Source organism: Myotis nattereri (genome assembly GCF_964212035.1).
Source record: "Myotis nattereri genome assembly, chromosome: 15".
Classification (NCBI taxonomy): Eukaryota; Metazoa; Chordata; class Mammalia; order Chiroptera; family Vespertilionidae; genus Myotis; species Myotis nattereri.
This window is the reverse complement of record NC_138090.1, coordinates 27,383,606-27,399,624: the sequence shown is the minus strand read 5'-3', so window position 1 is coordinate 27,399,624 and position 16,019 is coordinate 27,383,606. Positions and strand designations below refer to the sequence as shown.

The 16,019-nt window shown below is 46.5% G+C and overlaps 2 protein-coding genes across 2 annotated transcripts in view; one reads left to right on the top strand and one right to left on the bottom strand.

The window, feature by feature from the left end:
• Positions 1 to 4,270: 4,270 nt before the first annotated feature.
• On the bottom strand, positions 4,271 to 13,299 carry COX4I1 (cytochrome c oxidase subunit 4I1). The gene is made up of 5 exons (XM_081107643.1): positions 13,058 to 13,299; positions 11,787 to 11,860; positions 6,143 to 6,310; positions 5,400 to 5,531; positions 4,271 to 4,520 (listed from the first exon to the last, which is right to left on the bottom strand). Exons 2-5 carry the CDS (start codon positions 11,857 to 11,859, stop codon positions 4,384 to 4,386), a joined length of 510 nt encoding a protein of 169 aa, XP_080963769.1. The 5' UTR covers position 11,860; positions 13,058 to 13,299; the 3' UTR covers positions 4,271 to 4,383.
• Positions 13,297 to 16,019, top strand: part of EMC8 (ER membrane protein complex subunit 8) — a 20,483-nt gene continuing 17,760 nt past the window's right edge. The window contains exon 1 of the mRNA XM_081107642.1: positions 13,297 to 13,775. Coding sequence (XP_080963768.1) covers positions 13,545 to 13,775 — 231 coding nt within the window. The 5' untranslated portion in view covers positions 13,297 to 13,544. The remainder of the gene's footprint in view (positions 13,776 to 16,019) is intronic.

Genomic DNA, 16,019 nt, shown 5'->3' with positions numbered 1-16,019 from the left:
GCTACCTGCCACTGGCTCTCAGGAACATTTTTTCCAGCGTTGTAAGCCTACATCACACCCTCGTACATTATGTTTTGCTCTTGGTAACTGTGCCACGTCAGAGCCGTGCAAAGATCCCTGGTGGTGAAATGAAGTTTCCAGAGCATGTCCCTGTGGGCCTGATGATTCTGCAGGACAGAGAAAAGGCAGCTGGAGAGGAAATTGCAGTGAATGCCTGGTGAGTGATGGGTTTGGCCAGTGCTGCCCTGGGAATCCCTTGCCTATTGGTGAAACACTGCTATGAGTAGAGACACGTAAAGAGGAAGGTGTGTGGACAAGTGTGCCATCCATGCCTCACCCTCTGGGCTGGAAGAAGCTCCAGGGGAAAGCCCCTGATCGCTCTGCCCTGGTACAGGTTTCTGGATGCCCCTCTCTACAAACAGGATGGGCTAGGTCTCAGCACACCCTCTGCTGTTCAACACTGAGAATGCAGCCCACTGAAATACCAGGTCCAACTCTCCAATACGCAGGTCCTATCGCACGATACGAGATACCTGCAAGCTAAAGAGAACCCTTTAAAAGGCATCTGAGCCCCTGCTCTGGAACAGGAACTGTGGCTCAAGGCTGATGAGGACACCAGCACAAATTAACCATATCTCAAGTGGGCAAAGGACCTGAACAAACATGTTTCCAACGAATATATACTAAAGGCCAACAGGTATCTGAAAAGATGTTCAATATGACTAATCATTAGGGAAATAAAAGTTAACACTACAATGAGGTATCACCTCACACCTGTTAGAATGGGTATTATAAGAAAGGTAAGAGGTAACAAATGCTGGCAGGGATGTGGAGAAAAGGGAACCCTTGTGCACGGGTGGGAAGAATGTCAATCAGTAGAGCCACATTGCAAGCAGTACAAAGGATCCTCAAAAAAATCAAAAATATAAGTACCATATTGTGGACTGAGTCAGTATTGAACATGTCTGAGAGCTGCAGGAACAGTACTGGTTACTCCTCATATCTAGAGTAAAACTCCAGTTTTGAAGTGAAATTAGACACAATAGACTGTCTACCTGAATTTCTGCAAAATCCTCTGTATGTAAGGAAGTTCAAAAGATGGCCCTTTCTACACCTCCTAACCTAATAACAGCTTTTCCCCCTTCAATGCCAATATCAAAGCTAAATTAAAAATAGATGTTCAATTTATTCAATTGTTCTTTTCCAAAAAATTCACCATCCTCCCTTTCAGAGCATTCTGTGACACCTTGTGGGACCCGGGAAACCTCAGGCTTCTTAAAGCTCCGTCTGGCGGCCTCTGAGCTGCACGGGAGCTCATGCAGACACTCCTCAACATCTTGGGCCTTGCTGTGTGCTGCTCTTCCCCAGTGCCTGGGCTTCTCACAGAAGTGTGCTGAGGCTGCTCCTGCAGCGTGGACACAACTGAACAGCAAACGGCTGCAGCTACGGAGAGAACTGCCATTGCTGGGGTGAACACACCTGCTGGGTGACACTCACAGGAAGTAAACAGGACACCAATAGAAAGCAGACAGGAAACAGAAACAGGCAGGACACAGGAAGCAGACAAAAGAGCTCCTTTCTCCTCCAGCCTTCTAGGCTCCCTCAGGGCTCTAGTCACAGAGGCCAAGCCAGCGGGCCAAGCTGAAATTCAGTTTGCAGCCTCCCAGCGCCAACATCTGTCAGCAGGTACGGAAGGGTGGGTTTGAAGCTGCAAGACAGTAACTTACCTGGCACAGTCCGTCCCTTAGGCTACTCAGAGACCATGCACATTGCTCTACACATTTATGAACCTCCATACATCAAAACAAGTCTACAGCCCCACCAAAGAAGATACAAATATCCTTCATTCAAAAGATGTTCTTGCCCTCATCCCAAAATGAGGACTCAGTAAGTCCCACAGTCATAGATTTACCCTTGAGCTGTGTGAATTGCTGCTCAAATTCAGTCACAGTTCCTTCTGAATATCCTGTTATCTAAAGGCTCAATTGTAAAATCAACCTCCAACAAAATTGTATAAAATAAGGGAGAGAGGCCAAAAAAAGAGACCTCAACCCAAACTCATTCCCAGGCCTGAGGCCCCATACTCAGGCATCCGCACTCTCCACCCTCATCCCCACATCCTTCCACTCTCATAGTGCTCCAGATCAGGCCCCATTGATGTCTCTTAATTCCTGAACAACCCGTCCTGCCTTAGGGGCTTTGTGTCCTTCTGAGTTTGGAACTATCTCCACCTGTCACCCATCTTCACCCAAGTTTTGGCGTGAGTGGCTCCTTCTCATTCAAGTCTCAGCTCACGTGTTACCTCCTTGGTGAGGTCTCTCCCAACCAAACTCAAATTGTTCCCACACCTACCCAAATATCCCCCGCCCCCCTCAGCCCCCAGGAGCATTGTTAAATCTTCCCAGTATTTTATCCATTAATGTTTTACTTGTCCTCCATGAGGGTGAGGGCCCCAAGGGTCATGGTCACCATTACATCCCTATGACATAAAGATGATCAATAAATGGTCAAGTAGATCCCCAGCTGAAGGATGGTGGGTTGAACCTAGCATTAACTCTACTCCCTCCCAAATTTGCACTAAAATGACATTAAAGGGTTTTTTGGTTGTTTTTTTAAGGCCTAAACTCACAAAGAGAATGGGAGATAAGTCAGTTTAGAATCTGAAACTGATGTACAAATGGAATCCTCTTAGCAAGTTCAAGAGAGCAGGCTCCTATGAGGTCAGGGAGACCCAGGAAAGCCTGATTACTCCATGGCTGACCCAGGAGAGCCTGATTATTCCATGGAAAGTCTCGGGCTCAGGGAGACTGGAGCTCTTCAAGGATAGAAACGGTTTGGGGCTCAGAAGGACCTGCAAACACCATTTCTATCGCCTACTTGTTTCCACTCAAGCAAAGCCCTGTCTCCAGCCCATTCAGTTCCAAAGTGTAATCTAGACTAACAGCCCCTTCTCCAGGGGTTGTCCTAAGATGGTGGTGTTGGGAATGCCTAGCCCAGGGAAGGTACACCACCAATGTCATTTAAGAGCAGGTGATGGGCCAGGGGTGACCTTGGGCCAGGTCGGCTCACCTTGGAAGGGAACTGAAAATGGCATCACTCAGTAGGAGGTCCAAGATTTGTAGCCAAAGCCACAGCCGGGCCCGCATGCTCCCAGACATTTCCTTTTCCCCACCAGGCAGGAGAGCCTCCCAGGGAATCAGCTGGCCCTTTGAGAACCAGGGATCAAGGGCATTTCTAAGCAGCCAGAAGACACTACAATCACAGGCTATATTTAACCTGCTCTTAACTTTAAACTGGTTAACTACCTAAGGCCCTCCTCCTGTGACATTCCCTTAAACAAGTTCTAGGGACAGAGTTCCCGTCCAACTTAAAGCTGAGCTTCTCCAGGGTCACCTCCCACCCTCGCCTCATTCCTACACTGATACTGCTGGGAATGAGTATTCTCCGCAGTTCTCCCCAGGTAGCTTGTGTTCCAGGATTTATTCTGCTTCTCCATATAGGGCAGCGGTTCTCAACCTGTGGGTCGCTACCCCTTTGGGGATCGAACGACCCTTTCACAGGGGTCGCCTAAGACCATCGGAAAACGCATATATAATTATATATTGTTTTTGTGATTAATCACTATGCTTTAATTATGTTCAATTTGTAGCAATGAAATTGGGGGTCACCACAACATAAGGAACTGTTTTAAAGGGTCGTGGCATTAGGAAGGTTGAGAACCACTGCTATAGGGTCTCCTGGGACCAGCAAAGGGAACTAGGGTTAGAACAGGGCAGAACAGGACAGTGGGATGAGAACCCTACAAGAATCTTGCCATGGGACAGGATAATGTTCCTTAAATCACTGCCTTGCCTGGCATTGGCTTTGTTGTAGCTTTTTGGATCAAAGCCTGAGTAGCCAGGGAGCTGAGCAAGCCACAAGTAGGCCAAGGGAAATGAGTCTATCATTGAGACCTCCTGCCCTTCCCAGGCACATGGTCCACCCACCCAGCCAACATTGATAAATATAAGGGGAAGTGGTCATAGTGACTTCTATCCATCTGGCTACAATAAGGGGATTTTACTCATACAAATCTCATCATAAACCGAATTAAAACATCCCACATCAGATGACTCTATATTTTTAGTTTTTACATGATGTCCCTGTACACAATCTACTTTTGCCATTTCATTTACACCCAAAATATATTACTTCAGACACTTGGGAAAAACCTGTGTTACAAATAACGGACACTTTCATTTAGTTATCATCAAGAAACCAATCACAAGGATTTCAAGTAAACTGTGCGTTTATTTGCATTGGGACTGCAACAGAGCAGTTTCCAGTGAATATGCAGAACTGCAAGGAAATGACAGAACAAGGTGAGGTGTGAATGGCAGGTTCTTATTTCTTCCACTCGTTCTTGTCGTAGTCCCACTTGGCAGAGAAGCCCTGGATCGGGCTGACCTTCATGTCGAGCATCCTCTTGGTCTGCTTGGCCACCCACTCCTCTTCAAAGGTGTGCGGGATGGGGCCATACACTACAGTCCAAAACAACTTCATGAGACAACAGTATCTTGACTAGTTGTTTCTAAAGTAATGTGCTATATTGGTTAGGTCTGTTACAACATACTGGCAAGCAGGTCAGTGAAGTCATCTGCCACTCAACACCAATGCCTATGCAAATGCACTGGTTTTGAATTCTGGGCACTGACAAGTCTTGATAGTTCCAAATTATTCCTTTGTAAGTTAGCAATTAAACACTTAAGCTAAAATCAGAATGTTTTCTCTATTGGACATAGCTAATAGGGTTACAGAGTAGCACAGAGCATAAACAGAGCCAAGGTGACTTGGGAGAGGATCAAAGATATATCCACAATCAAACCACAAGTACAAGATTGTTATCTGCTCAGAATGGGAAAATACCTATTCTGCCTGGACATACAGAACACAGAAGAGGCAGCACTAGGATGAGTAGATAGCCCCAACACTGAGCAGAAACTGTTAGGTCTTCTGACCCAGAATTCTCGTTATTGAGATGCAGTCCCTAAACAGCTAAAACAGTCCTTTAATGAGTAAGTTTTCTTCTCTTTTTTACTACATCACCTGCTAGCTGACTGGTGAGCAAATATCTACTGAAAATGTGGTGTACGGTACAAAGTAGGTAAGCAGTTCACTACCATGCAGGTATGGCTCACCCTGAATGGGATTCTGGCTTAGCCAGTTTCACAAACCTGATCAACAGTCCTGGGATGGAACCTAGACTGGAGGACCCTACCTTATGTGAAGGCTCCCCCGCCCCAGCCCACTCCTGGGAACTGAAAGATGAAGCTGTGCTGGCTAACTCCAGCTCTTGTGTTGCTGGGGGCTTTTCACCTGAACCATTCAGGCACACAGCCTCTTGTTTCCTCTCTACTCACCAAAGCGCTTCTCCCAGATCAGAACGAGAGCAGTGAAGCCGATGAAGAACATGGCCGCACCCACAACTGTCTTCCATTCATTCGTGCTCCTGTTCATTTCAGCAAAGCTCTCGTTGAACTTAATGCGATACACTGGGAGCATAAAGAACAGCCATTTGCAGGCATAACAAGCTACAGAGACCAACCACTCCCTCATCCACAGTGCTCCACCATTTCTCCCCACAACACAGTGAAGGATGAACATGGAGCTGAGAAATACAACAGAGAGGCCTGAAGCCATAATACACTCATGCATGTACACACACAAGCTGTCACACGTGCACATAAGGGGTCAAGGAGGTAATAAAATGCACGGAGTTTGCTTTGGGCAAAATAAACAATAAAAATTAAAGAAATAAAAAAACTGAGTCTTCCATAGAATACAGTATAAGGGTCAATTTAGTTATTTTCATTACCCTTTCCTACCTGATGTTTTGCTGACCTTACGTCAATCATTTACAGTAAACCCAGTCCCACCCAGCAGAAGCAGAGATGCTGCATCCACATGCTACAGACTTAACTGACCCAAACTTAACTGTTCTGCATCCATGTTCATGCTTCTCCCCAGATGAGGTCCCCAGCCAGCAGACCACAGAAACACAACACACCGAGCCTCGGTATATGCTGGTCTCTGGGCAGCACGCCAGCGCTCAGAGTAAAAACAATCTCTCACACACTGTACCTTACTTCCCTTCAATACCCACATTCAACTTTCTCATCAATCGATAGACTATTCCAGGGGTTCTTCTCCTTCTCTTTCAAAGCCTTCTGGCTGGCAGAGAGGTTCTTGACGTGGGCCACATCAGGCAAGGGATAGTCACGCCGATCAACATAAGCCGGGAGAGAAAGGTCTTCACTCTTCACAACACTCCCTAAAAAAACAGTGGATAAATATTTGAAAATTCACATAGATTCACAGTTACAAACCAGGTGGTACTTTCTAAAAACCAAAATAAGCACATGTATGCACACTCTGAAAACCTGTCATCCTAAGGGGCTGCAACCACTGTTCCAAATAGCTAAAGGACTATAATACGGAACAGGAAGCAGAATTGTCCTGTGTGGCCCAGCTGGCCGAATGAGGATGGTAGGTAAACAGTTAACAGTAGCAGGTTTCATCACAGCAAAACAGATACCTACCAGGAGCAGCTGCTCAGAGAGGCAGCACTTCTTGGAACTAAGAATAGTCACGCAGAGGTAAGACAAAGGCTCCCCTCCCTTAGATGGACACTGAACTAAAGAAAGGCCCTTCTGCAAGTGACTCAAACTAATGAAGAACAAAAACAATATAAAACTCATAAAGTGTTTTTCTCACATCAATGTTTCTGTCTTTTCCTCTCTCATCCACTCTCTCTAAAAGACAATGGAAGCTCAGCCAGCGTGGCTCAGTGGTTGAACGTCGACCTATGAACTAGGAAGTCATGGTTCAATCCCCCGTCAGGGCATATCCCCCGGTTGCAGGCTCAATCCCCAGTGTGGTATGTGCAGGAGGCAACTGATCAATGATTCTCTCTCATCATTGATGTTTCTATCTCTCCCTCTCCCTTCCTCTCTGAAATCAATAATAATATGCTTTTTTAAAAAAACAATCAATGGAAAAATATCCTCGGGTGTTAACAAAATAACAACAAAAAAGAAGTATTCAAAGTTGAGAAACAAAGACATATGAAAAGATGGTTACTGCTTCACTGTTTGTTATCCGGGGAAAAAACACCTGTATCCAATACAGATTAGCTAGCTCCTTAGAAATGTGTATCACTGAGCCATTCATTTACCTGTTCAACAAATGTTTACTGAGTATCTGCTATATGCTAAGTGTGATTCTAGACATCTGAAATCATTAGAGAACAAAGCATAGAATACCACCTACTGGTGACTACATGCTCAAAATGGGAAACAAATAAATATAACAGACATGTAAATTACAAAGCATGTTAGAAAATAAGTACTCTGGAAAAGAAAAAGAGCAAAGGAAGAGAATCAAGAGGATATATGTATAGCAGGAAACAACTCACTACAGGAGAGAGAAGATCCATGTGTTCAAAAGGAAAAAACAATCATGTACTCATCAAGTCACAGAGCAATATCGGAGTTGTTTTATTTTTCTTTTTAAAAATGTAAATCATGTATATATACTCATATAAACACAGAAACCTCTGGGAAAAGTAAACTCAAGTTGTTATCAGAAGAAGAGAGGATGAAATGGGGATTTCTGCTCAAATAGGAAGAAATTTTAGTTCCTTAAAATAAGCATGTACCCATGTATTAATTAAAGAGGGGGAAAGTTCAGACAGCAGAAAAGAATATTTTAGTTTTTACTTAGGGTTTTCCTACAGCTAAAAACTGTTTTTTCAATTCTATCAAACATCTGCAAGGTGTTCCAAATTGATCTAGAGCAGCGGTTCTCAACCTGTGCATCCTGACCCCATTGGGGGTCGAACAACTCTTTCACAGGGGTCGCCTAAGACCATCGGAAAACACATATATAATTACATATTGTTTTTGTGATTAATCACTATGCTTTAATTATGTTTAATTTGTAACAATGACATTGGGGGTCACCACAACATGAGGAACTGTATTAAAGGGCCGCGGCATTAGGAAGGTTGAGAACCACTGATCTAGAGGTATGAAGTCCTGCAAAAATGCTTTCCTTTCATTAGCTTAGTCCCAATGGTTAAAATCTCCCAAATCATGTTAATAGTAAAATAAAACATTCAACCTAAAGCAAAGCAGTATAATTTCTCTAGATACTTATCTTTGTCACACAAATGACTACCATTTTTATATTTTTACTTAATCTTAACCCAAAAGGATCTGATATGAAAATGGCTAGAATTACTTCCCAATTTTACAATTCTAAGATTCTATTAAAATGATGAGTGAACTAAAAATAATGGCTGTATACCAGCACTCAGCTTACACATGAATTATTAAAAATACGCCTAGTGCCCAGCCAGTGTGGTTCAGTGGTTGAGCGTCAACCTATGAACCAGGAGTTCATGGTTTAATTCCCAGTCAGGGCACACATTATTGTGTGTGTTGTGGTGATGCTGGTGTAAACTTACTGTGCTTCCAGTCTTACATAAAAGTATACATGTACAGTACATATAATACTTAATAAATGACTATGTTACTGGTTTATGTAGTCACTATACTGTACTTTTTATTATTATCGTGTCCTCTTCCTACTTAGAAGGTATCTGTTAACAGTATGCCATGTTACACTGGCAGCAGCCTCATACGTCTCGAGTTTACCATTCTTGATTACGTCATTTTCTCTCCGTTTCACTCCATCTCGTGTGGTTTTGTTCAGTGACATGCGCACAGGCTTGCAGCCTAGGAGCAGTAGCTATGCCACACAGCCTAGGTGCGGAGTAGGCTCTACCATCTAGGTTTGTAAAATCGCCTAACGACACATTTGCCAGAATGTATCCCAGCTGTTAAGCGGGGCATGACTGTAAATGCTCATAACCTAGGAGCACTCTAAGCATAATACTGCATTTTCTAGAACAAGAATGGCCAGTCTGTGACCTCAGGCCTGCTAGAGGCTCTTTAGCACTTGGGGCCAGTAAATGGAGGGGGGCAAGAAGCAAAGATTAACATACTAAACATTCCTTTTCAAAAGACAGAAAAGTTTGACTCAGTGGATAGAGCATCGGCCTGCGGCCAAAGGGTCCCGGGTTCAAGTGTGGTCAAGGGCACATATCACGCTGTAGGCTTCTCCCCAGCCCAGGCTGGGCACATGCAGAAGGCAACCAATCGATGTGCCTCTCTCACATCGATGTTTCTCTGTCTTTCCCTCCCTCTTCCACTCTCTCTAAAAAAAAAAAAAAACAAAAAAACAAAAAATCAATGGAAAAATATCCTTGGGTGAAGTTAAAAAAAAAAAAGAGAAAGCCCTAGCCAGTTTGGCTCAGTGGATAGAGCGTCAGCCTGCAGACTAAAGAGTCCTGGGGTCAATTCCAGTCAAGGGCATACTAGTATACCTCGGTTGCAGGCTGGGGACGTGTGTGGAAGGCAACCAATCGATGTCTCTCCACATCAATGTTTCTCTCTGTCTCTGTCTCTCCCCTTCCCTTCCATTCTTCCTAAAAATCAATGGAAAAATATCCTCAGGTGAGGATTAACAAAAAAACAAAAAAAAAGAGAAAGTAAATGACCTGACTTCTCTAATGGACTATAGTTTCCCCCATCTGCCTACGGAGTGCTAGAGATGCAGCAATGAGTAAGACAGGCATGGTCCCTGGACTCAAAAAACTTGCACTCTAGAGCAGTGGTTCTCAACCTTGGCTGCACATTAGAATCACCTGGGAATCTTTTTAAAATCCTGATTTCTGGGCCTCATCCTCGGAAATTGTTTCTTTGTTACTAATGTTGTGGCCCCACCCCATAACAAAGAAACAGAATTTCCAGAGGATGAGGCCCAGAAATCAGGATTTTAAAAAGATTCCCAGGTGATTCTAATGTGCAGCCAAGGTTGAGAACCACTGCTCTAGAGGCACCAATAGACAATGCTCATACACACATACATACAAACCCACAGTATATAAGTGCTCTAAGGAAAAACAAAGCAGGGTGATGTATGACAGAGCATCTTTAGAACAGGTGCTCAGGAAAGGCTATTCTAAAGTAACATTTGCATGGAGGGAGATGATTAGAGGCAGCCTCCCACAACTCAGGAGCTGAGGCAGGAGGGACCAACCTAATGTGTATGAGGAAAAGAATACTGTACTACTGACCGCTGAGACTTTGAGCAAACAAGGAGGGCTGGTTGGGCTCTTTACTTGAGTATGATATAATGAGATCAGAAAGGCCAACTTCAGATCTTCCTTTAGGTATGAGAAGGCACTGGAGGGTTTCCAAGAAGGGACTGATTTGATCTTAATTCCTCACCAAAAGTAATAGCTAAGAGTAAGTCATAGCCAATACCTCTATAAGGAGATAGAAATTGGCTTCTTATAAAGGAGCAGAATGACCAAAGGTAGATGAAGGAATTTGGGGGGTGATGGAGATGTATGTCCTGATGGAGTCGTCGTTACACACTGTGTGAGCTTATCAAAATCCATATTTTACTTTCCATAAATTATACCTCAAACAAACTCAACAAACAAAAAACGATCAGCAAACCAAAATGGAAATAAAATGTGATCTTTGTCATAGTGACCTCTTAGGCTTTTAATGAAGGTGTTTCTTTCTGTATGTATGAAACAATGATTTTTTCTTTATTACTTACTTGTTTAAATAACACATTTCAATAACTCTTAATAAAATGATCTGTTTGAGAGTCTGTATCCATAGTGTTATCCTGGGCAATAAGGAATATAGAGAAATTTAAGACAACAGTATCACTAATTAAAGGACACAATTTCAAGAAAAATTCACATATAAAGCGGTTCAGTTAACAGAAGTTACAAGTTATTGATCCCCTAGATACATAAACCTTGCTTTCCAAGTTCATCACCCATCACTCAAGCCTTGCAATTGACCGTCAGTAACACACCCTGCCATGCTGACTCGCATTCTGTCCTTCTGCTCCCTTTCCCTCTGCCTGGAGTGCCATTCCCCTCTTGAAGGTGAGGTGAAACCTGCTAGTCTTTCAGCAAAGCCAAGCCTCCCCTCCAGAAGCTTCCTCTGAACTCCAAGCCAGGCTAAACCCTTCTCCGCAGGGGCCATCTGTTACTGAAGCACTGTCTGCATGTATCTGTCCCTCTCCGGACGGCAAACATTCATTCTTGTGGAAAGACTCCACATTTCATATTGGTTTTATTCTCAGTGCCTGATGGTGTCTGGCACAAAGAAGATGCTTGATAAGTGCAAAACTGAACTTGCTATGTGCCGAGCACTGAACTAAGTTCTTTACATATATTTCAGGTAAGAAAACAGATTCCTAAACTTAAGTAGCTAGCCTAAAACTAAAATGAGATTAAACCCAGCTCAGGCAGGAAGCCCAAGCTCTTTCCTTTCCAATGCCCCAATAATGTAAACAGTATTAAAGGTAAGTGACTGGAAGTTTTTTGGAGGGGGAGGAGGTCATTAAAACCAGGTACAGTGAAGAGGAACTCTTGAAAAGGGGTGGAACTTGAACTTGAAAAGGAAAAAAGGAGAAAATATCAGTAGAAGCAAAGACCCAGGACTAGTATTCAATGATTCATAAATAATCTTTAATACAGAACTCTGTGACCCCTGTTAAAATATTTATCCCCCCCCCTCCACCTCCCCCCCCCCCCCCTCAAATCCAACAGCAGGATCTTAGCCATCTGTGTCTGAAACCCCGGCACAGGGCCTTACACACAGCAAGAGCTAAATGAAATTACCTCAGCCTAGGTAAAAGTAAAGTTAACTTACCGTGTGCTCGTGCACACACCGAGGTGGAAATTGCTCGCTTGCCAATCAGGCTAAATACTCTGGTTGTCAACATTCTGAAAGATAAAAGCGTACACCTTCTCTATGAATGAGGGCAAACACCCACGAGGAACGATTCTTCTTTTTGCCCCAGTGCATTTTCAAAGTCAGTGAAATTCTTTTGTTTTCTTCTCCCCAACATACATGACCCATTCGTTACTGACTCTGAATTCCCAACATACATGACCCATTCGTTACTGACTCTGAATTCACAAAATAACCTAGGATAAGGTTTTTCTTCGTAGTCAGCACGTCTTTATGGAACTTCATTATAAACCAAATGCCATAATATATACGAGATTCAGGCAATTAGCAGAAAACTGGCGTCCTTAAAAAACAAGGGGAGTTATAATAAGGACACTGAAAAAGCTAGAAATCGTAAAGCACTGTGCTGCCATGATGGGCTCCTTTGTTTGGAGGGAAAAGGTAAGGAATGGCTCCAAGGAACGGTGGCATGCGCTGCATTCCACTTAGTATTTAGGACGGGAAACCCGCGAGAACGGCTGCAAGCATGGTCCTGGTTCCGTTCCAATCCCTGCAGATAACGGGTGACCTGGATGACCCACGCCTCACTCGACCCTTCCTGACTCAGGCCTACCTCCCCTACCTACGATTCCTTTAAAACTGGACCTTTTGGGGGGCTGTTGCCGATGAATAGGCTCCCCAACACATTCAGAAAATACCCCAATTAGGGCCGAATAAACAGAAGCATGACGTCAGAGCCGAACTTCCTCCACTATCGCTTCTCTTCTTCCCCCCATTGCCAGGCCGCGTGTGGTGGACGCTGGACGCCTTCCAGCCCGGGAAGCGGAGCGTCTCTACCCGAGCCCCGTTAAACCCGGGGAGACCGTGCAGACATCGTTGTAAGCTGAGGCTGCAACGCAGGCCCCGGGCCGTTCCCGGACGGCCAGCAGGCGACCTGCCTCTAGCGTCCGCTTCCTCGACTAGCGGGCGCTCCAAGGTCAGAGCCCGAAGCCAGTCCGCGGTCAGGGCAAGGCGGAGGGAGCCGAAGGGAGGCTTCGGACCCGCACATAGGCCGGGACCCGGCGGGCCCTTAGTCTGGAACCCCGCAGTCCAGCCTCAATGTCAACGGGTCTGAGGGCCAAACGCCGCTTCCTGCTGGCGCCGGGCCGCGCGCATTCAGGCCCGATGGCTTCCGGCCCCCGACCCTCCCCAGCCTCCCGGCAGTGCGGACCGGCCACCGCTCGCCTCACCTGCCGCCTCCGCCGACCTGCCGCAGCCCACCGTGCCCGCCGCGACCGCCCTCTACACCCCGGTTGCTCGCGACCGGAAGAGAGCGAGGCCGAGCCGCAGAGCACCACGGGATCGTGGAAGACTCCACCTCGCGCCCGTCAGCGCTAGAGGTCACTGAAGAGGAAGGAGGGGAAAAGCCGCGAACGTCGTAAAACGCCGGGCTGGGCTGCTTTCCGGCGGGCGCTGAGGGACCGCTTTCCGGCGGCGCCGGGCGAGCTGCGGGAGTGGAGTCTGAGGCTCGCCTGTCGACTTCCTCGTGCCGGAGTCGATGTCCAAGGAATCCCAGCCCAAAGTGGGAGTGGGCCTGTGGGGGGCCTCCGCCAGTGGCCGGGCCGCGCCAAGCAGTTGCCGCCTCGTCCCACTTCCCCGCTGAGGCGTCGCGCGGCCGGGCAGCCGATCCAGGCCTCAGCCGGCGCCCAGGGCCTCCGGGGCCATCCCGGGCTCAGCATGCCCGGGGTGAAGCTGACCACCCAGGCCTACTGCAAGATGGTGCTTCATGGAGCCAAGTACCCGCACTGCGCCGTCAATGGACTGCTGGTGGCTGAGAAGCAGAAGCCGCGCAAGGAGCACCTGCCCCTGGGCGGCCCGGGCGCCCACCACACGCTCTTCGTGGACTGTATTCCCTTGTTCCATGGCACCCTGGCCCTCGCCCCCATGCTGGAGGTGGCCCTCACCCTGGTAAGCGTGGGAACGCCTCCTGGCCGCCCCTCGGAGATGGCCACGCAGTCCCTGCCGGAGGCTGACAGGCGCCCGGCGGGGCCTGGAACCCGCCCTCCGAGGTCGCCGTGACGGTGAAGGCGGGGACCGCGAGCGCGCGGAGGTCCTTGCCCGGCGCTTAGGAACTGCCCCGCGGATGGCAGCTGGTAGTAGCGGTGGCCCGAGGAGCCACCCTCACCGTCGTGGGTGTTCTTAAAGGCGCTGTGGGCAACGAGTAATCCATGAATGTCCTCGAAACAGTAGCCTTTCTAGAAACACGCTGTCGTTAACTGGGTGATGGTTCGAAGGCGTTGCCGTTTGGGATTTGGAGTCGCGGGGAGGGTTGAAGCCTTGACACCCGCACGCTGGAGTTGGGTTCGAGCGCACCTCCGCCGAGCCGGCTCCCCATGCGACGTGGGGCACACACGCTGTGGCTCTTTTGATGTTGGGACTCCGCAATCCCACAGCCCAGACACGTTAGAGCGGTGGCAAGAGGTGGCGTTGGCATCACAGGCACTGCGCCCCTTGAGCGCGTGTGAGCAATGTTAAGGTGAACTTCTCTCTCCCCGTTTGTGACTTATCTAGCATTGCTGCCCCGGTTCTAAGGGCTCGAGACTTTGTAAAATTAAAAAGCGGGAGCAGTGGTACCTTCTATCCACCACACTTTTATGTGTCTTCTTACGATGACTGCTTTATTGAAGCTCAGTGGGGAAGACCTTGGGCTACGTGTAAACTGGGTGGTAATTGAATTATAGGCAGTAGTTTTTGCGGTATCGTGATCAATAAGGGAAAAAAGACCAGCTATAAATTCCTGTGCGTTGTTAAAACCTCGCAGCGGTTCTCAACCTGTGGGTCGCGACCCCTTTGGCGGTGGAACGACTCTTTCACAGGGGTCGCCTAAGACCATCCTGCATATCAGATATTTACATTACGATTCATAACAGTAGCAACGTGACAGTTATGAAGTAGCAACGAAAATAATTTTATGGTTGGGCCACAACATGAGGAACTGTATGTAAAGGGCCAGAAGGTTGAGAACCACTGCTAGAGAGAAATAAACTAGCCTCAGACCTGCCTCAGTACCTGCGCTGAATGAAATACTGTGTATTTTTCTTTTAAGTATAATAAACTATGACTAAAAGCATATTTAATTCTTGCAAAAAGTAGTTAAATTTGAGAAGGCATAGGTAGAAACCCGATATCTATATGTCCCACCAGGTAAAATAAGTCCATTTCACAATTCGCCTGATTATGGCACCCATGTAAATTGGTAAGCAGGAAGTACCTTTGGGCAAATGGTCCTGGCGCATGCTCACGGGGCATACCTTTCAGTGCCTGTTAAACTGAGTCATTGTGTGAATTTCTTCATATCATCTCTAAGCAGGAGGTAGATAAGAAGTAGATGGTATTTATAAAAGCAACCATTTTAGCTTCTGAAGAAATGTACTGTTAATACCAAAACATCACTGGGGTATATACGTGTATATATTTTAATACAAGTCTTTTCAACCAGCTGTCTTAATTATTCTGTTATCAAGGGAATTGCAGGCTGCTTGGTTGTGTAGTGTATTCACTTGCAGAGAATTAGATTTACCAATTGCATTAATGTAGGATTACTTATTTCTCCAACAGTACCAGGCCTGTGATGGAGGGATTACAGTTGTATATGAAACACAGTACCTGCTTAGCAGTTGAATTTGTGAATGCTGAAGAATAAGTTTCATGTGGGGTTAAGAAGGTGGTGAGGGGTCCAAGAGAAAAGTCAGCTAACGGAAGCTTACAGAGTTAGGAAAGGCAGGCTGCCCAAAGAAAGAGACATGCAAGTAGTGACCCAGTGGACCAGCCATAGTAACCCAGGGAGTAGAGGGAGAACATTCAAGGCAGGGGAACCAGCATGTGCAAAAGGGGCCAAGGGTTAAGAGGTGAGCAGTGGACAGATACCACTGTAGAGGACCTTGCAGATCAAGGTCAGGCACCATCATGAGGACAGGGAATCCACTGGAGGTGGGTTGCGTGGTCAGACTTTTAGAGTGATGGTTCTAGCGTCTAGCCTATAGCAAAGAGAAATTTGGGGCCCTAGCTGATTTGGCTCAGTGGATAGAGCATCTACCTGTGGACTGGAGGGTCCCAGGTTCTATTCCAGTCAGGGGCACATGACCGGGTTGCGGGCTCAATTCCCAGTAGGGGGCGTGCAGGAGGCAGTTGATCAGTGATTCTCTCTCATCA